The sequence below is a fragment of the Paramisgurnus dabryanus genome, chromosome 13 (genome assembly GCF_030506205.2).
Source record: "Paramisgurnus dabryanus chromosome 13, PD_genome_1.1, whole genome shotgun sequence".
Classification (NCBI taxonomy): domain Eukaryota; kingdom Metazoa; phylum Chordata; class Actinopteri; order Cypriniformes; family Cobitidae; genus Paramisgurnus; species Paramisgurnus dabryanus.
In genome coordinates, this window is record NC_133349.1 from 8,564,727 (window position 1) to 8,586,808 (window position 22,082).

A 22,082-nucleotide genomic window follows, 5' to 3' on the forward strand; every position below is an offset into this window, starting at 1 on the left:
TATATTCACAGATAATTAAGATGCATTCTTTTCTGGACTACATTATGGGTGGTTGCCAAATACAGTTTACAGTAAGTCCTAACAGACGCAGATCAACCTCAAGAGTCAAAGCTGGATTTAATCTTAAAACTGATTTGTTAACTAGTCATGCACACATTTCAAGATTAGTTGATGTAGTTTTGCATATCCCTAGTGTTTATACCTGTAAAACAAATGGTTTGTTTGCATTTGGGTTGCCTGATAAAAGCAAGCTGCCAGTTTTACTTAATGAATGATGGTTATTGTTAGTCAGAGCACTTTTAATTTATTACCCATTACCATGTCTACACTAATGGGAACAGGAAAAATAAAGTGTCATTCTAAATTTGTTTGCCTGCAGATGTTAAGTAATAAATGAATCACCTGCAGCCCACAGCAGTTATTTTCACATGGCACATTGTGTGCACTGTAGTTATTATCTGTCGTGGTTAGTTGTTTTTAAAAAATTGCATTTTGTGTGCACATTTATTTTTTATCTGTCGTGGTTAGTTGTTTCTTTATTATTTTGTTTCGTTTCATTATTTTTTTGTGTAAATAGGCACACGTTTTAGAAATTGATATAATACGCAGTTAAAATAAGATGCAGATATATTTTGAGAAAGCATGATATCAGATATTTTTTGGAAACTTAAAGGATGAAAATGAAATTTAATGAAAATTCTCTTATTATTTACTCACCCTTATGTTGTTCTAAAATCCAATTTATATTTCTGCATCGATTGTATGCCCTAGCGTTAAAAAAAATCTGCACCGCATTTACTCATTATACAATGTAAGCATTTCCGCATGCGACGGTAAAAACAAAGATGGACCAAGCTGAGGAGCTATATTTCACAGCGAGTGCACATCCTAACGCTTTTTGGTTTTGGCTCAAACATTCAAAAAATATTTGAGTTTGATTAATTATATTTTTTACACAAGCAACTCACACATCTCTGCTACAAATGAACATTTGAAGTTTGTTTCTAGTACTTACCATTTTGGCCAATTACACCAAACGTGACAGAAGTGCAAACGTTACAACTTACCCCAAAGGTGGGGTTAATTGTAACAGGCAGGGGGTAAGTTGTAACACTCTAAAAATTAAATTTGCAGGCAAATATTTCAATACTATTTTGTCTTTATACTTGAAGTGGATATTGTTTATATATCGGTCTATAATAGACAGGTATCCACACTGTATTCATTCATCCAGCCATTTTCTAACAATATTTCAATTATAAATGCATACAAATGTCTAAATATGTGAGAAATTATGACAACTTTTTTATATGTGACCCAGTCTGTAATAACCATACTACAGTTTCAAAATCAAATTCTGAGATAATGAGCATCAAAGTCTGATTTAAGCCATTCATTTCATTATGATTTTAATCTTTGACTTGACCTTATTCAATCAATATTAAAGATATGAACAAAAATAAATTGATAAGATAGGCACATTTATTTTGTTGGCAACCAGCAATCATTCATGTGTAGCCTATTTTAAACAACGGCAAAAATTATGCTAACGTTAGCGGTTTTCATATTGTAAGTGCTGAGGGGTTAGTTGTAACACAGCGTTACAATTAACCCCGCTGGGTCAAAGTATATTCAAGCCCCCCAAAAAAGTTGCTAAGAACTGACATATTTCAAAACGATGCTATGTTTTTGTCAACAAGACACTGATTAATATGACATAGCATTGGATTTGTTATCTTACACACCAAATTTAGAAACCGAAAAAAACATATGAAATAATTTACTTACATGCCACCAAAACACTCGTTCATCAATAACTCTCTGGAAAAACATTATACATTTCCAATAATATGTGGGAGATCGTCTTTTGGCAGCGTGAAAAAATACAGGAAAATCTAAACGCTCAACCTTGTGCAACAATTTATTTGTAATCTTATTAATTGTATTAATTGTATTAATTTATAATCGTATTAGTTCTTGCGTGTCTCAAGACTATAATCGTATGATATTTCATTACAAGACATCAATTTGTGTTTTTTTTTTCTGAAAAAGGAAGTCAAATTTATTAAAGCATGATGGCAAATTATGAGAATTTTTATTTTGGGGTGAACTGTTTTATATAAACGACTAAATATTTGTTAGTAATTGGTGGTGCTAATGGCACAGATGAACATTATGCATTATGTAGACGTCTTTATCCCAATCAAATTACAATGCATTAAAGCTATACATTTCCAGAAATCGAACCCATGAGCTGCTAACTCATTGCTATTTCAACTAAGCAATACGGCAGATAACGCACACTTCCACTAAGGATCAGTTCCAGTGGTGAATAACAATAGATTACCTTGTACAGTTTAATGAATGCTTACAGTTACAATGTACAGTTAGTGGATGTTTATGCGTTAAATTACATACCACGCCAGTTATGTTTTCTATACATAGTCCCATGCCTGCTTAAAGTGATGCATTTGACTCTCCTGTCATCCAGTAATCATTAGTAATGGATGCTCTGTGGATAAACCCCACATGCTGCTCGCATACATTTTGAGTAATTAGCGTCAAAGCTCTTTGATTGCCGCTTGTCTTTTCAGGTAGCTATCGATTTCACAGCGTCTAATGGGGATCCGAAGAACAGTTGTTCGTTACACTACATCCACCCCTACCAGCCGAACGAATATCTGAAAGCTTTAGTCGCAGTTGGGGAGATTTGCCAAGACTATGACAGGTAAGCAAACTCAAATGCGTTCTTTAAGGCACAAGTTTGTATTTTTTTAAACACAATTTGTTAATGTGTGTTAACACATACAAGTCATAAGATGTTGTCTCTCTAAGAGTGTAGCATATGAAAACCTCATAAAACCCACCAAAAAATGTTGTGGGTCTAAACCAACTATTTTAATTGTTAAGGGTTTGCAGCCTTTCAGCAAGGACTTCAGCAGGAATACATTATGCAAATGCCATTATACGATTGTTATTTTGCTGTTTGCAGCCTTTATTTATTGCTGCTATTTTTATTTATGTCATCACTGTTGTTAAATGTTTTGTGGCAATGTTTACACTACATATAATTGTCATCATTATTTATGTTTCTGGGCACTAGTGTTGAGGTCTGTGTGCATTTCTACACCGTGTTTGTTATATCACAAGATCTTTGCTTTGCATTGTGAAAGACTGCAGACTTCACTTTGTATTAAGAGTCATATAAAACTGCATACATACATTTACATACATTTATGAAATTGGCAGACGGTTTTATCCAAAGTGACTTACAGTGTATTTAAGGTATACATTTTCATCAGTATGTGTGTTCACTGCAAACACAATACCAATGCACTACAATTTGAGCTATAGAAACACATAAACACTGTGTTTAACTCTTTCCCTGCCAGCGTTTTTAAAAAAAGTTGCAAGCCAGTGCCAGCTTTTTTCACGATTTTCACAAAAGTTAAATGCCTTCCAGAAAATGTTCTTCTTTAAATATATGAAAAAACAGACCCTTTGCTTTCAAAAAAAAAAAAAACATTTCATCCTACCTTCATTAGTTCTCTTTTTATCACCTCTCAAATATGGGTAGGTTTCCTTAAAAACACCCAATTTTGAGCAAAAATCTGAGATTGAGAATTTTTGTGAAGGACTTTTGATCGAGATCAGATGCAGAGCGATCTTTAAAACACAGAGTTCTCTCTCTTTTACGTGAGGCGCTACTTCCGGGTTGTATAAGTTGCGGATAATAGCGGTATTGCGGAAACCCGGAAATTCTCGTCATTGGCAGGAAAGCGTTTTCTCATAATTGAGGATTTATCTCGTCAATGGCGGGGAAAGAGTTAATAATAAAACTATGGCAAATGCCCATGTCATTTTTTTGTTAATTAAAAGTGGCGGCTTGTGACTGCTCTTCCGAGGGGCACAAATTCAAAATATGTGTTCGGAGTGTCATGTGTGTTGCTCATGATTTCATAATATGTGTTTGTTGCGTCATGTGACCATGTGCATCACATGTTTTGTCACACGCGTCAAAACTGTTTATGATAAAAGAGACGCTCACGTTCACAAAATACACGCAGACACTCCCTTAACAATAAACTCTGCATGAGATTATGCAAGTATCTGGCAAACGCAAGCGTCTTTTTTATCATAAACCCTTTAGACGCGTCTGCAGCAGGCACTTATTTTGACAAGACACATGATGCATATAGGATCACTTGACACGCAGAACACATATCTTGAAATGACGATCCACTCACATGATCCACACGCATCCTGCGCTCTCGAAAAAATAAGTCACTGGCCGCCACTGCAAATTAATGATTTGTTGAACAAGAAATCTTTATTTGTCCTAACAAGAACATGTATTGACTCACATTGAAATTTCAAATAGGCTGAAAATTTATTTTTAAAGTTTTTTAAACAATGATTTCGTTTTTGGCACCAATGAATAGTTCACAATTACACATTATAAGCCTCCCTCCATTTTTGAATAGCATCCTAAATCTCACCATTTTGAACACTGTACTAAGCTGTAACTAATGTCAGCTTTCTGCAAGATCATTGGAAAGCTCATTTGCTCCACTATGCAGAGCTCCGGCTTCACTCCAGCCGGAGATGAATGAATGTACATCCATCAGGACATTCGGTCTGGTGGAAAGCCCAAATCACAACAATGTTTTGGCAGCGACTAACAATAGCAATTATGCAAATCTGTTTCTATTACAAATGAGCAACTTGAATTAAAGGCCATTGAAACAGAAGGGCATTATGGGAAATTTGATAATTCCCTAGATGCTCAATTCCTGCCAGGTCTAATTTCTTGTCTGCTCTGCTTTCCATGCAGTGACAAAATGTTTCCGGCCTTTGGCTTTGGTGCTCGGATCCCTCCGGACTTTAAGGTAACCAAACCAAACTTTTTGCAAGCATAACTGTATAAAGAATGAGAAACGTGTTATTGATATATTATGGAATCACAATAAAATGAATAAGGTTATGTGTTTTGTTGCTTTTCAGGTTTCACACGACTTTGCAGTCAACTTTAATGAGGACAATCCTGAATGTGCAGGTAGGATTAAGTTATTTCAAATAATCTTTATCAATCACAACAATCTACAGATGCTCAATGTTCTTGTGTGATCTTTGCTCATTGTGGTTGGATCTACTCCACCGCTCAACAAAACACTGGCAATGTCAAAGAGCCCTTCGGTATTGTTACCCCCTACTAATTAGATCAATATATGCGTAGCTGAGTTACGGTATTGACAGGGGTGGACACATTAAAGTTTAATGCTGCTATAAAGTGTACAGTCTAAAGGGAATTCCTGAATGAGGAAAGCTGAAATGACGTTACTGTCACACCCACCCCTTCCTCAATAATTAATCCCACTGGGACAGAAAAACAGATATGAGTGCCCGTCAGCACAACACCAGATGTTTTAAGATAAGGTGAAAGTATTGTATCTTATTACATGGCACTGTGGAATGCTTGATTCTGATTGGCCAGTTTCAAGATCAATTATTTCTGTGTTGTTCTGCGATAATGATCGGCCAAAACAAATAATGCACTGTCACCCGGGTACTGTGAGTCATCTAGACAGGTGCAGTTTAATGCACATAAATTCAATATAATATGATAAATTAATGAAATTATTAATTAATTAATATGATAAATTAATAATTTAAATAAATTAAATTTTATTTTATTTAATAAATAAACCAAATCCATGTTCGTCTTTTTTGGATTTAAAAATTGCTTGAATGCATCTTGGCTTGAAGCTGTTATGCTGAGTTTACACCAAACGCGGTTTGGGTGTCAAAATCGCGTCTACCGCGCGTGGTTTGCCGCTTGAACAATTTGGATGCATTCGCGCATGTAGAGCGGAGTAGACGCGCGGAAAAAGCAAGCATTTGACGCGCGTCCGAAGCAAAATCCGCTTCTTGTGGGAGGGGCAACTGTGCGAGTGTCTGTATACAAGATGACTGATGTTACTTGTGCATTTATCAAGAGAGTTACCAGTTTTGTATTGGGTAAGCTTACTATGGGGAAAAATAAACGGCGCGGGTAGATAAACGTCACGTGACTCAAAAGTGAAGCGTGTATTACAACTTACCAAGTTGCACAATGTCCTTACTGACACTCTTCCAAGCGAGGTCCTTTTTATTCCTGTCTCCTCTATAGAAATAACAACTTGTGTCATATAGCTTCGAGTGACTGCTTGAGTGAGTGACTCCGGGCGGGGCTGCCACCACAGCAGCAGGCAGGCTCCTGATTGGTTAACGCGGCGCGAAATTCTGCCAAAGTTCAAATTTTTCCACTTCTGGCGTCAGCCGCAAATTCGCGCGATCCGCAAAATGCACAAAAGCACCATTCGCGCGTACCGCGTCAAACGCTCAATCCGCGCCGAACGCCTCTTCCGCGCCGCGGGACCTCTTGACGCGCGTCAACGCGTCTTCACATTGACTTAACATTGCAATCACTCGCGCTTCACGTCCTTACCACGGTTGGTGTAAATGCAGCATTAGGAAACAGGTTTACATTTCTTACAAATTAGCTTTATTATCTATTTCTTGTTTCTAGTTTTTAAAGACAATAATATAATATACATTTTGTTAAACTTTCATGATACAACCAGTGTTTGGAAAAGTTACTTTTAAAAGTAATTCATTACAATATTAAGTTACTCCCATAACAGTAACTAATTGCATTACTTAGTTACTTTTCACGGAAAGTAATACTTACGTTACTTTTTAGTTACTTTTGCGTTACTTTTTCTTGGCTGAGGCTTGATCTCTTTCTGGCCTTGCAGGTGTTTTCTATGACTGAAAAGTTCTGCATTTAGAAATTACATATTTCATCACAAAAATGTCAAGCTCTGGCCTGCAATCTCAGTTTCTGACTCAAACTGTTTCCACACGCTTGTACGCATAATGTGACTACGTTTAGTTTAATTCAGTACATATTTTTTTATCAAATTAATTAAACAAAAAAAGTAACTTGCATTACTTTTTGAAAAAGTAACTCAAATATTAATGTGTACATTTAAAAAGTTATGTGTTACTTTACTCGTTACTTTAGAAAAGTAATATAATTACGTAATGCACATTACTTGTAATTCGTTACCCCAACACAACTGTACAATAAGGTTGTATTTGTTAACATTAGTTGATGAATTAGCTAATACGAAGTAACAATGAACAAAAATACAGCATTTAATAATACATTTGAATTAAAAGTTGTAAGTTGTGCACAATGAACTTACAGGAACAAATGTATTGCCATTAACTAACACTAACAAAAGTGTATTGCACTAAAAACTATATTGCTCATTGTTAATTCATGTTAGCTAATGCATTTACTTATGTTAACAAATACAACTTTACTGTTAAGTTTTTGAAATAAATACATAAATAAATATTAAATTATATAGCATTAAACATAAAATATTTTGATGTTTATGTAAACATTATTATCATGTATAAAAATATAAAAATAGCAGTGTGTTTTAGATTCAAGTATCCTTACATATTTTAATACAACCCTCTTTTATTTAACCGTCATCTCCTATGTGCAAGCAGACATGCAGGAGAAAGATTAATTTTTAAACCATATTCTCGGGGAAGATTTACATCATCACAGTTTGTTTAAAGTATTAAACTTGTGTCTCCTAAAGGATGCCTTCTATCAGAAAGCAAGAAGGAAAATCTGAGCACAATGAGTGTTTTCAATGCAGAATTAGATAGAAAAGTAAAGTAATATAAATGATAATTCTGTTGTTGGCAGAAAGCCTCCGCCGAAACTTCTATGCATTCCAATGTCTCGAAACACGAGTCTCCTTGGGATGGCGTTACCCTGAAAGTCAACTTGGATGTTTCCAACAGATTATTGAAACTGAAGGCTTTGTATTTAGTTTGTGACTGTCTGCCTGTGGTACCAGTTTGCGTTTGGCGATCGGCTTCGCTTTCCCATCATCCCTCTTTTCAGCCATGAATAGGATGAATTGATCATCTCTCTCAGTTCTCTTCGATGCAGCGGTATCACTTGATTTCCCTTGCTATTTCTGTAGCACCTCTGTCAGTGAAGACACCAGGGTGGCGCCCAGAATGGGCACAGACCACTCGGCTTTTGATCAGCCAGCCTTTTCTAATAATAGCCAGTGGCTTGCAGCCCCACCAGGACAGATGCCAGCCAATCTCTCCTACTAACAGAGAGCACATCTTACCAAAAGATGTAAAAGCTGGACAAACACTTCACAGTTCTATTGTGTAAACAGTGTATTCATAAACAGCCTTTACTTTAGAAACTATTGACAACCTTTTAGACCTACCCTGGCAAGAGAGCGTGTTTGCTTTCCAAGAAAAAAAGAGGCCAATTTGCAGTCTCCTCACTCTTTTAAAGTCACTGCTTTGGCAATAAACCTTTTAAAAGTACAACTTTGAGAAGTGGGTTGTAAACATCTTGCTGAAATTAAAGTTTCAAGGTTTTGGAAGTTTTGCTTGGGCCAGGATCTGCTGGTAGATGTAATAACTACACCGATGAGGGTTATTCAGAAGTAGTCATGTACAGTGTGGTTAAGTGCTTTTCAAAATAAGTAATTAATTACTAGTTACCATGAAATCTGATTACTTTACAAATTACTCTCTCCAAAAAGTATTTATTTACTTATTACCAGGCCTTGACATTAACTTTTTTGTTCACCAGCTAAAATGGCTAGCTGTTTTCCAAAGTTACTAGCCACTCAGCACTTTTACTGGCCACAATTATATTGTTGGTACAATACATTTTTTATATGATTAAACGTGACTTTGGCATCCAAAAATCATTTTCATTTGAGTAATTTTACTTGATTTAGCTAGATTAGATGCAGAATGACTTTCAAATGCAGATTGACCCAAATAAAGACTACATTTATTAGCTGGTATACACTGACCTAAAGGATTATTAGGAACACCATACTAATACTGTGTTTGACCCCCTTTCGCCTTCAGAACTGCCTTAATTCTACATGGCATTGATTCAACAAGGTGCTGAAAGCATTCTTCAGAAATGTTGGCCCATATTGCATCTTGCAGTTGATGGAGATTTGAGGGATGCACATCCAGAGCACGAAGCTCCCGTTCCACCACATCCCAAAGATGCTCTAATGGGTTGAGATCTGGTGACTGTGGGGGTCATTTTAGTACAGTGATCTCATTGTCATGTTCAAGAAACCAATCGTCAAAGTTGTGACACTGATGATGGGCTAAGCCCGAAACGTTTGTCTTGTGTTTGTCATGGCCTGTTGGAATTATTTGGTACTTTAATACAGTTTTTGTACTTAATTCGGTCTCTGAGTGCGGTCTCTTTGCTACTATTACAAGAAACCAATTTGAAATGATTCCAGCTTTGTGACATGGTGCATTATCCTGCTAGAAGTAGCCATCAGAGGATGGGTACATGGTGGTCATAAAGGGATGGACATGGTCAGAAACAATGCACAGGTAGGCCGTGGCATTTAAACGATGCCCAATTGGCACTAAGGGGCCTAAAGTGTGCCAAGAAAACATCCCCCACACCAGAGCCGGCCCTAGACCTTTGGGGGCCCTAAGCAAAATTTAGTCGGGGCCCTTTTGACCATTTTAAGTAAGGCCTAAAGAAAAGCAATGACTACCTTATGACTATACTGCACATATTATATCTAATATGTTATTTTTTTTAAGTATTTCGTTCTTATGTGGCAACATGTAGCCTACAGAATGACAATAAAAGACCTTGGGGTGGTCCCGGACAGGGAATATCTTAAGACAGGACTCGGCCTTAGTTTAATTAGAAAACATAACAAATTTTAACAAAAATGCCTTACTAAAAAACATTATTTGTGTGGATTTTGAGGCAAAACAAAGGGAACTGGTGTATTTTAAGATATGTCAGTGCAAGCTTTTTTCAGTTTGGACAGCTCTTAGCCTACTTTTATTTTAGTCTAGGACTAGTTTAATTCCTTTCAGGGAAACTGCCCCCTTGAGTTCTTGATTTGAGTTCCATGTTTGATGTCTAACACGAAAAATATGATACCACTGACTGAACTGAATGGCAGTGCAGTGCAACAAACACACACTGATGAACTTGCTGAATAAAAAGACTGATAAAGTGATTTTCACTGACCATCAAAGAAACATTTTTAATTGACACCAGAGTTTAAGAGGCACAAACAACAGCCTATATATAATTCAAATGAAATAGATTAAATAGAATAACATTTAAATAAAATATAATATAAAATAATAAATACAGCACTTAAATGTTTACATTTTTCAAATAAACTTCATTAACAATACTATCTAAAACCCAACAAACAAGGTTAATAGTACCTAACATTCGCCTCACTATATATTATCCCTTACGTAAATAGCATAACAAAAGTTAATAGGCTTGTTTGAGATGAGCTAAATCTGACACAAACATAGGTTTGTGGATAATAACAATTCACTTGCAAATAATATTAATAACTGAAGATTAACAATTAACATTGCATTCATAACATTAATCTAACAAAGCTGGCTACTGTATGTCATATGCATTGCTATAGTTTAAATATTAAAGACTGAACAGTGACATTATACACTTTTGCAAAGGCTAGCAGGTGGTTTAAAATCAGTGCGCTGTCTGGACATGTACCACGCATATGCGCATGAGTTTGTTTACTCTTACACATAAAACACTTTAAATTCAGACGTTTAACAATATAATTACACTAATGACATAAATATGTAGAAATGACTATGGCATACGTGAAATATAAGCGTAACAGAATTAATTTACCACGTTAAACCGTTTAAATATTAATTATTAAGCTTAATAAACCAATTCACGTTATGATGGCAAATATAAGAAAGAGAAGTCAAACAGAACACAGGTTTGGTCATTACCGAAGTCAAATAAGATCCACTTACTTCGCATTTACGCACAAACACACATAACATTAAAGAAATTGTCCTTAAAGCAACAGCAAAAGTTCGCGTCTGTATCAGGGATCCGGCCCAACTCAACTTTGCGTTCTGTGGGCGGGATGCTCGCCTGCACATAGTCGCGGGCACTGATTGGCTGCTGCGCTGGATGCTGTGTGTCAATCAATCTCGGCAAGAAAGAGATCTTATTAGCGAACTTTCATAATAACTATAATAACAAGTAACAGCCTTTTTAACATTGCCATAATAATAAATAATGAATATTTATATTTATTTTATGTTACTTTTGATGAATGATTTCATTTTTTTCAACTCAGTCACTAGCTGAGTGACTTAAGGGGGCCCTCTGCTGGCCACGAGGCCCTTTGCAATTGCAAGTGTCGTTTAGTGGCTGGGCCGGCTCTGCCCCACACCATTACACCACCACCACCAGCCTGCATAGTGGTAACAAGGCATGAAGGATTCATGTTCTCATTCTGTTTACGCCAAATTCTGACAAATTCTAGAAATCGAGACTCATCAGACCAGACAACATTTTTCCAGTCTTCAACTGTCCAATTTTGGTGAGCTCGTGCAAATTGTAGCCTCTTTTTCCTATTTGTAGTGGAGATGAGTGGTACCCGGTGGGCTCTTATGCTGTTGTAACCCATCCGCCTCAAGGTTGTTTGGTTGTGGCTTCACAAGTGCTTTGCTGCATACCTAGGTTGTAACAAGTGTTTTTTTTTCAGTCAAAGTTGCTCTTCTATCAGCTTGAATCTGTCGGCCCATTCTCCTCTGACCTCTAGCATTAAACAAGGCATTTTCACCCACAGGATTGCCGCATACTGGATGTTTTTCACTTTTCACACCATTCTTTGTAAACCCTTGAAATGGTTGTGCATGAAAATCCCAGTAACTGAGCAGATTGTGAAATACTCAGACCGGCCCGTCTGGCAGCAACAACCATGCCACGCTCAAAATTGCAACTGCCATGTGATTGGTTGATTAGATAATTGCATTAATGAGAAATTGAACAGGTGTTCCTTATAATCCTTTAGGTGAGTGTATACCAGGTATATCAGTATATATCATATATTTAGGTGCATGAAAAACATGCTTGTAAGGCATAAATAGATTAATTTCTAATGAATATATTATAAGTGTATAAGTGTTGTAATAGATTAACTATAAAAGATAAACACAAAAACCCTAGACCAGGGGTCTTCAATTAAAATAGCTTGAGGTCCAGAAATGAACCCTCCTCCAAGCCAAGGTCTGGACAAGTATGTAATGCACGTAAAAACATAAATTGACGGCTTTCTCCAGACTAAAGAAATTAATGTAAATATTTGCTTTTATTGAACAAAATGTAATGTTATCATGTATTCTGAATAATCTCTCTTAATTCATATGGATTTTCTCTCTTAATTTGTACTGTTCCTTTAAGTCTATAAAAATGTAAATAAGCTCAAATTAAATAAATGAGGTTAAACTGAGTTTAATTTAAAGATGGAAGCATAATCTTCCTAGTTAAAAAAATCACATTACATTTATGTTAACTTGCATACATTAATCTGACTGAGAACTTTAGTGGGAGAAATTGCTTTGTCCTTTCCAGCTAACATTTTAAATATTATTTTCCTCACTTCATGTCTTTCTTTTCCATCTAAAAATGTTTCACGCAGCATCCATGCACTATTTCCCCATCTGTAACGGGCTTGTTATGCTTTCCTAAAATCCACTGTATTTTCAGTGAACACTCATAGGCTCGTTTTTGGGTGGAAGTGAGTGAGGACCCGTGTGGGTCGCTCATACTGGGCTTTTAGTTCATTTATTTTTCGCACTTCCCTCGTACTGCTGAGGGTAAGTTTCTTCAAAGTGTCTATGTTTAGTTTCGTAATAGCGTTTAATGTTACCACTTTCGACAACCGCAACAGACTCCGAGCAAATGAGAAAGAATACATTTTTCCACCCACCTCAAAAAAGAAGTTTTCAGCACCAACTTTCCTAATTTATGAGAATGCCATTGTTTTTCACTCTCTGCTCTCTTCACTGCACATCTGTCTGTGATTGTTCGTGTCGGCACGCAGCACTCAAACCTGGGTCGGTGTAGAACCCAAATAGCGCTACTGAGCTGCCTTTAAGTGCCTGATATAAAAAGGATTTTATAATAACGTTAAAAAGTATTTGTTATTTCATTGCGTCAAAAGGATTTGCCGTGCGGATCGACACATCTTGCGGTCCGGATTCGGACCGGGGTCCGCCATTTGGTGAACCCTGCCCTAGACAAATACTTTAAATACTTATTAACAACAGCAATAAAAACTGTCAAGACATGTACATGAATTTTACTGTCAACTTGTTTATGCAAATTGTATTTTATAAACTTGATATTATTGATTACCTTCTACCTATTATTGATTACCTTCACATTTTGATATTAACATGCCAGCCGAGCAACTGCTATTGAGATTGATGTATATTGTTAATGTATCCCGTGCCGGTGCCAGCCGAGTGCTGATGAGGGGGCGTCTGAAATACTGAGAGGAGGCGATCACTTGAATGCATATAATTCTCCCAGCTATATAGCTTTGGTACGTTTCTTCAGTTTTAACGCATTATAAACAAACATCTCGGTTACACAACCAGAAAAACTGCAGCTATAGTAAGCAATAAACAGAGCTCTGAACAATCTTATTTGAACAAAACTTATTTGGAGCTCAAACCCAGAGGTAGTGGCAGTTGCTGTAGTTTCTTTTCTTTATCCATTTTCGAATGACCAAGTGTTCCCTTTGTGTTTGCTTTCCGTAGTGCAAGAAATTTTATGTATTATGTCATTAAGGTGGGGGAACACGCTTAGTCAAGCGACCGTCCTTAACTAAAATATTGTTATTTAACTTTATTATTCACTTTAGGAAGATACACTAGGCAAATGTGATTTTTGAATAGGACTTTTTAATCATTAAAATCTCATTCAACATTAATGGTGATCTGAGGGGGTGGGATAATGCCCCTGTGGCGCCGGCCCTGAATGTATCCCAGATAGCAACAGAGGCCCTGCCCCAAATGGCAAACTCCGGAGATTGCACTTTGATGACATAATGTAGTGCAGACCTTAGGGACCCTTGACGCGAGTCCACGAGGGCGCACCGGAGTCGTTTTTTGGGACAGACTCGAGCGTAACAGCGGAAATAGGCAGAGAAGTTGCCCATTAGTGTGAAATCCTTCCTTTCCGTTGTCTGATTGCTCGGATTGCTCTTTCGCAAGAGTTGGTAAAGTGCCTGAAGCGCCTGCTGCAGTGCAGGCTTTGCCGAAGACCGAATCAAGGGTGCAAAGGGGGCGCTGATGAGCACAGTTCGGAGGGTGAAAATGACAGGTCGGACACCCTACGGACTTTAAGACTAAGCAAGCACGCGCAGTCGACATTGAGTGCGCCGTTTGGGACAGGACCTGTGTCGGCAAATCCGCCCCTGAGTGTATTGCTAACATGGATATGTTGAAAAGTTCTGACTGGGTGCACACATTGCAGTGCATTATGGGTATTTTTATATAATTCTCAACCTTCGGCAGGGGTAGCACCATAAGACAGGTGCTTTTGTGAGCTATGTGTTGCCTACAGTAGCTTGTTTTGGTGTAATCACGGAATGAAGATACAGTCGGTCTAATATGTCTTTCCTGACATCTTTTTTCTTGAGATCTGCAAACTTCTCCAGATGTAACAAAACTCCTTATCTTTAACACATCAGAGCTTTGTGTGCGTGCCTTTAAGGAGAATTTGTTGGCAAATGCAATTACTGTAAACCATAATTAGCTGTTGAGGTGAAAAGGCAAAAACTCATTTAGCTGTTTACAGATGCTCTATAGTGTATGTGTGTTCCTCTGAGAGAATAGCTGCTAGATTTCAGTGCTTGCAACAAAACCATAGGAGGAGGTCTGATGCGAAATCATCAGATTTAGATTAGAATCTATTTGTGGAGTTTTATTTGTCGAGCTGGAGTGCTCACTTGAAAGTGAGACGCTTTTACAGGAGCGGTGTGAAACAGCCAAGTGTGACTGATAATGTATGAAGATATACAAGGTGCTATGAAGAAAGGACATCAGCAGGAGCTTTCTTTAAAGCTTTTTGCTGTCTTCGACATGCTGTACGCTTTAAAGAGATAGCTTAACACGTGTCCCAGTCTCTTGGGGTTTAAAATCATCCGGAGCTTCTCTTTCAGTCGTCTTTGTGGGGAAGGCACTGAGAGGTTTACCTCCATTGACCTCCAGTATGAAAGCATTCTCATCTTAATTCTAGCTCCTCACAGCACAGCACGCCTCCACCTTTAAGCTGCCGGTCGTGCGTGTTCAAACTCACAGGTGTTAATTAAATGAAACAGTTGGAGACATGGTGAGAAATACAGGCTGACCTCAGGAGATCAAGGCTACTGTGTCAGAGACAACATTACTGCTGTGGCAAATCACTGAGGTTGAACACATAGACTTTGAGACCACTATGTGGTCCCACATAGACATAGACTTTGAGACTTTTAGACTAGAGCTGGTTAAAAGTAATTGTGAACATTTTAATATCTATCTAAAGCAATGTAATGCGTTAATTTATTCATTATAAAGGCTCCGTTTAAAAGCTAAGGCATCTGACTTGTTTCGGACAGGCTTCATCCCAGCAAGCAATAGCAATCATTTCACTAGGTTAATTTGAGGTTAGAGTCCGGCTATAAATAACCCACAAATAAACTTAAATTTGGTTAAATGTCATTTATATATGTGCCCCTGACCACAATACCATGCAGTCTTAAGTAGCATGGGTATATTTGTAGCAAAAGCCAAAATAAATTGTATGTGTAAAAATTCTAAATTTTTCTTTTGTGCCAAAAATCATTAGGATATTAACACTCCACTTTTTTTGAAAATAATGCTCATTTTCCAGCTCCCCTAGAGTTAAATATTTGATATACCATTTTGGAATCCAATTCAGATAATCTTTGGGTCTGGCGGTATTTTAGCATAGCTTAGGATAATCCGTTGAATCTTGAATCCATTAGCATCACGCTAAAAAATAACCAAAGAGTTTCAATATTTTTCCTATTTAAAACTTGACTCTTCTGTAGTTACATCGTGTACTAAGACCGATGGAAAATTAAAAGTTGGACATTTCTAGGCAGATATGGCAAGGAACGATACTCTCATTCTGGCGTAATAATCAAGGACTTAATCAAGGACATAGTGATATTACGCACTGCCCAAAAATAGTCCCCTTGATTACTTTCAATAACCGGGGACTATTTTCAGACGCTGCGTAATATCATTGCGGCTGCTGCAACCATGTTACAGCAGCAAAGTCCTTGATTATTACGCCAGAATGAGAGTATAGTTCCTAGCCATATCTGCCTAGAAAATCGCAAATTTTAAATTTCCGTCGGTCTTAGTACACAATGTAACTATAGGAGAGTCAAGTTTTAAACAGGAAAAATATCTAAACTCTTTGGTTATTTTTGAGCAGGATGCTAATTGTCTAATAAGATTCTGGTTATGCTAAGCTATGCCAAAAGCGCTAGCGCCAGACCCAGTTGAATGGTTTCCAAAACGGTAAAAATCTAATGTTTAACTCTAGGGGAGCTGGAAAATTAGCATATTTACAAAAAAAGTGGAGTGTCCCTTTAAGTAAAGATCATGTTTCAATAAAGATATTTAGTAAACTTCCTACCGTGTATATATTACTTATATATTACTATAACTTTATTATATGGATGACTTCATTAACTTTAAAGGTGATTTTCTCGATTTTTTACACTTTAGATATTGTCCTATCCCAGTGTTTCTCAAACTTTTCAGCCCAAGGACCACTTTATCTTCCATTTTTTCTGAGGACCACCTAACAGAATCCCACTCTAACATGCCCCCCAAAAACATCTAAATAGGAAGGATAAGCTAAATTTAAGTTTAATATGCAACAGTTTCAAGTCAAAAACTATGTTCAGAAATTATTATATAAATTTTATTTCATTTGAAAAAGTAAATGTGAAATGAGTTGCAGCTTAATATGAACAACAAACTGCACATGTGAAAAAAACTGCAATTAAACATACTGTAACAGCCTATGTCCCACTTAATGTCATTCCAAAGAGCCATTAGTTTAAAACTGAAGTTGTGGGTATATGAAGTCTATGGTTGAAATTATGGTAACAATAAAAAGCTAAAAAAACAAATGTTCCCCTTAATGTCCAAAATCACTGAAATTACAGGGATTTTACACATGAAACAAAAACTAGTACATTACAAAACTAATAGATCTGTGGATTTTAGCTGCTTTCAGTTGATGCTTGATCTTTTCTTTTGACTTCTCTTTGGCTTAGCTACAGATCAATTTTTATGTTATTAAAACAAAATGGCAAGAACTGATATCACAGTTTTGCAAGTGCATTAAAAAGTGCATTATTGTTTTTTTTTGTAACTCATCCATTTAAATTATATTAAGCCTTAATGTTCTGCATTATTAAGTGTGTGGACACTTGAGTGATGGGTAAGTTGCCACTGCTGTCACTACCGTCAAGTTAAGCGGGCGTGGTTTCAGCAACCAGCCACCTCAGCTTCAACCACATCCCGCCTTTTTACCAATTTTCAGTTATCCGCGAGTGATGTGCGGGCAAGATGGCGACTACAGGTTTCGCCAACTATTGGCTTCAAACTATGGGTGATGTCTGGGACACTATGTCCATATTTTTTACAGTCTATGTTTAAAATGCATAACTTCTTGCTGGGATAGGCAGCGTATTGGGATTATGTTTGAAAAATTTATAGAAAGCATTCTGACTATAACCACTCTAATTTTTATACACTACAATACTAATCTCGCTAGAAAATAAAATTACTAAATTGTCTTTCCATCATTTCTTAGCCAGCATTTAAATTTTTTGAGCTTGTCAATCAATCACTTTCCACACGGACACAAAGTATTGAGAAATACCGAAGAGAGTGAAAGGAATGTTCCCTTCAATATTCCATCAGAAGAAGGTATCTCAGGAGACACGAAGTGATGCAAGCACTGACCTCTGAAGGCAGCATTTTACATCTTTCTGTCACAACCATAAAGTGTAGCTTTGGAAAATATAAAGGATTGTTAAAAGGATTTTCCAAAGCAGTGCCATAGAGAAAACATTTTTGGTTCCCCAAAGAACCTTTTAGGTTCTTAAAAGAAACATTTCCTTCGTACCTTTTTATGCTTCATAGAATCCACTACCTTTTGTGCAAGAGAAAAGCTTTGTTGGTGTTAAAGTCTTTTTATGAAACCATACAGCCCCACAAAAAACCTTTAAAGAACTTTTTTATGCGTCTACATACAAATTTGCAGGTATCCAGGGTGTGGTTGAGGCCTACCAAAACTGCCTTCCCAAGCTTCAGTTGTACGGTCCCACAAACATTGCTCCTATAATCCAGAAAGTGGCCAACTTTGCCTCTGAGGAGATGCACACCAAAGAGGCCATGGTAAGTGGATTTCCCACTCTGCCTCTCCACCTTGCTAAGTTTCTCTTGTTCAAATTTTCGTTTCTCGCTTTGATTTAGCAATACTTCATCCTTCTCATCCTGACGGACGGCGTCATCACAGATATGGCGGACACGAGAGAGGCCATCGTCCAAGCATCTCACCTGCCCATGTCCGTCATCATTGTGGGTGTGGGAAATGCAGATTTCACCGATATGGAGATGCTAGATGGCGATGACGGGATTCTTCGTTCACCCAAAGGAGAACCGGTGTTGCGTGATATTGTGCAGTTTGTACCGTTTCGCAACTTTAAACATGTGAGTTTAAATCAAAGCACAGCTAAACAAGTTTGAATATGTGTGTATACTCAACACTAATATTTAAAGGATCATGTACATTCAGCTGGTTGCCACAAAGTTGGTATCATAATCTCACTTTAATTCAAAATTAGGCATATTAATATTGAATTTATTTGTTAGTATTAAACTGCACCGTTTAAGATGACTTGTAGTACTGAAATGAGGTTGTGTTATTTGGGAGTTGTAAACCTTGGAATGTCGGCATTGACCAATCAGGAATCAAGCATACCAGAGCATAGTGTAATCATTTGAAGATTTTGGTTCCAAAACCAGATACACTAAAAAAAAAAATATTCATTCAATTTACTCAATTTTTTAAGTAAGTGGTTGCAATCAATTTATTTAAGTATATTTAAGTATTTAAATGTAGCTTAAATAAATTGATTGTGACAACTTACCTTAAAAAATTTAGTAAATTGAATGAATCATTTTTTTCAGTGTAACTTTTTTCCCAAAAGCCTTGTTTTTTTTGTGCATTCAAATTAATATTATTTAAACTGCAGTTGTTTTGTTTTGATTTAAGCCCTTATATAATAATGTATTTACATATGGAATATTCCACTTTTATAAAAAATCCCAAATAATGAACTCACACCCATGTCATCCAAGATGTTTATGTCTTTCTTTGTTCAGTCAAAAATATATTATGTTTTTTTTAGGAAAACATTCCAGGATTTTTCTCCATATAGTGGACTTTAATGGACCTCTGCAGTTTGTTTGCAGTTTCAATGCAGTTTATAATTGCAGTTTTAATGCAGCTTCAAAAGTCTCTAAACAATCCCAAACGAGGAATAAGGGTCTTATCTAATGAAACGATCTTCATTTCTACCCCCCCAAAATTACTTTTAAACCCCAACTTCTTGTCTTGCACAAGCTGTGTGATGCACCAGCGCGACCTTGCGTATTACATAATCGCGTCGAAATGTTACACATTACATATGTGAAACACACACTTGTGGACCATTTTAAACAATAAACTGACACAAAGACATTAATTAGTATAATTTCACATACAACAATGTGAAAACGGTCCTCTTTCTCCACACGCTTTTGTTTTGCATACATTATGACGTGATTGCGTAAAATGTAAGGTCACGCTAGCGTGTCACACAGCTTGTGCAAGACAAAAAGTTGTGGTTTAAAAGTACATGTTGTTATTTTTTGTTGGCAAAAATGACAATCGTTTTGCTAGATAAGACCTTTATGCCTCGGTTGGGATTGTTAAGAGCCCTTTAAAGCTACACTGAAACTGCAATTTTAAACTGCATTGAAACTGTAAACCTTTGAGGTCCACTAAAGTCCACTATATGGAGAAAAATCCTTTAATGTTTTCCTCAAAAAACACAATTTCCCCTCGACTGAACAAAGAAAGACATAAACATCTTGGATGACATGGGGGTGAGTAAATCGTCATAATTTTTTTTTATAAAAGTGGAATATTCCTTCAATAGCCTCGATAAGGTTTCATAACAGGAATTTGCCGAACCCAATGGAACTCCATTTTCTTAAAAAAAATCCAGATAATTTACTCACCACCATGTCATCCAAAATGTAGATGTCTTTCTTTGTTCAGTCAAGAAATTATGTTTTTTTGAGGAAAACATACAATTTTTCTCATTTTAATGGACTTTTATAGACCCCAACACTTAACTCAACCCTTAACAGTTTTTTTCAACAGAGTTTCAAAGGTCTCTAAACGATCCCAAACGAGGCATAAGGGTCTTATCTAGCGAAACGATTGTCATTTTTGACAAGAAAAATAACAAATATGCACTTGCACTTTTAAACCACAACTTCTCGTCTTCCCCAGCGCGACCTCACGCAAAACGTCATGACGTCAAGAGGTCACGGATGATGTATGCGAAACTACGCCCCAGTGTTTACAAGTGTGGAGAAAGAGGACCTTTCCGACATTGTTGTATGTGGAATGATACTAATGAATGTCTGTGTCAGTTTATTAAAATGATCCGCAACTGTGCGTTTCATATATGTAACACGTGACCTCTCTACGTCACTACACAATTACGTGAGGTCGCGCTGGCTCGTCACACAGCCGCAGGAAAAAGAGAAGTTGTGGTTTGAAAGTGCATTTTTTTTTCTTGTCAAAAATGACAATCGTTTCGATACATAAGACCATTATCCCTCGATTGAGAAACTCTATTGAAAAAAACTGTTAAGGGTTGAGTGAAGTGTTAAGTGTTGGGGTCCATTAAAGTCCATTAAATGAGAAAAATCCTGGAATGTTTTTCTCAAAAAACATAATTTCTTCTCGACTGAACAAAGAAAGACATAAACATTTTGGATGACATGGTGGTGAGTAAATTGTCTGGATTGCACTAATTCTTTAAAAGTAAACAAAACTGTAAATATTCAACAATAAAGCAGTAAAATGTCAATTTTAAAAGAATAGTTCGTTATTATTTGTCGGTTTTTGCTATTCCTATATTTCAGTACTAAAATTAAATTATGAGGGATCTCAGCTAGGGATGCTAAACAATTAATCGCGATTAATCGTTAGCAGAATAAAAGTTTTTGTTTACATCACATATGTGTGTAAACTGTGTATAATAAATATGTTTATATATAAATATGAACACATTCATGTATAATTTTAAGAAAAAAAATGTATATAAAACATATACATGCATTTGTGTACATTTATTTATACAAAGTTATTATACACAGTTCACACACATATATGATGTAAACAAAAACTTTTATTCGGCTAATGATTAATCGTGATTAATCGTTAAGCATCCCTAAATTCTCAGCACAAACAAGGCTGATTACCGGTGTTTCTATATTCAAATTTTCTATTTACTTCTAAGTAGCTAATATTTCATAGCTTGAGGACGCTTTGCATGCTTGAAACCTGAGCTCTCTACTTTAAAATTGGAAGTTAAAATGATTATACATACAGCTGAAATTTGTCGACTGTAGATGTTGGCCTTTATTATGCAGAGATCTTTATTCTGCGTCCTTATAATGTTTGAAGAACCTTAGAGTAGAATCTCTGCTGGTTAATTACTCACCGCTTCATTCTCACCGCACCTCTCACATTACCACGCCAGACTCGGAGCAATCTAATAACCTTTAGCTTGACTGCTCCATTAATTATCACATCTACTGCTCGTCCCTGGAGAGAAACAAACCGCAGAATGCAGAGAGACAGGCCGTAGCTCAACAGGGTCAAGAATAGTGTGGCTTTATCAATATATACAGCTTGCATTTATTTTATATACACAATGAGAGAGGTCATCTGAGAAAGTTAAGATCTTGGGTAGAAGCTTTTGCGGTTTATTTGTATACTGTAGCTATGATATCGAGTCCAA

General features: G+C 36.6%; 1 protein-coding gene across 1 annotated transcript in view; it reads left to right on the forward strand.

The window, feature by feature from the left end:
* Nucleotides 1–22,082, forward strand: part of cpne4a (copine IVa) — a 79,454-nt gene that overhangs the window by 53,738 nt on the left and 3,634 nt on the right. The window contains exons 10-15 of the mRNA XM_065298596.2: nucleotides 12–71; nucleotides 2,595–2,728; nucleotides 4,835–4,889; nucleotides 5,005–5,056; nucleotides 18,260–18,393; nucleotides 18,472–18,708. Coding sequence (XP_065154668.1) covers nucleotides 12–71; nucleotides 2,595–2,728; nucleotides 4,835–4,889; nucleotides 5,005–5,056; nucleotides 18,260–18,393; nucleotides 18,472–18,708 — 672 coding nt within the window. The remainder of the gene's footprint in view (nucleotides 1–11; nucleotides 72–2,594; nucleotides 2,729–4,834; nucleotides 4,890–5,004; nucleotides 5,057–18,259; nucleotides 18,394–18,471; nucleotides 18,709–22,082) is intronic.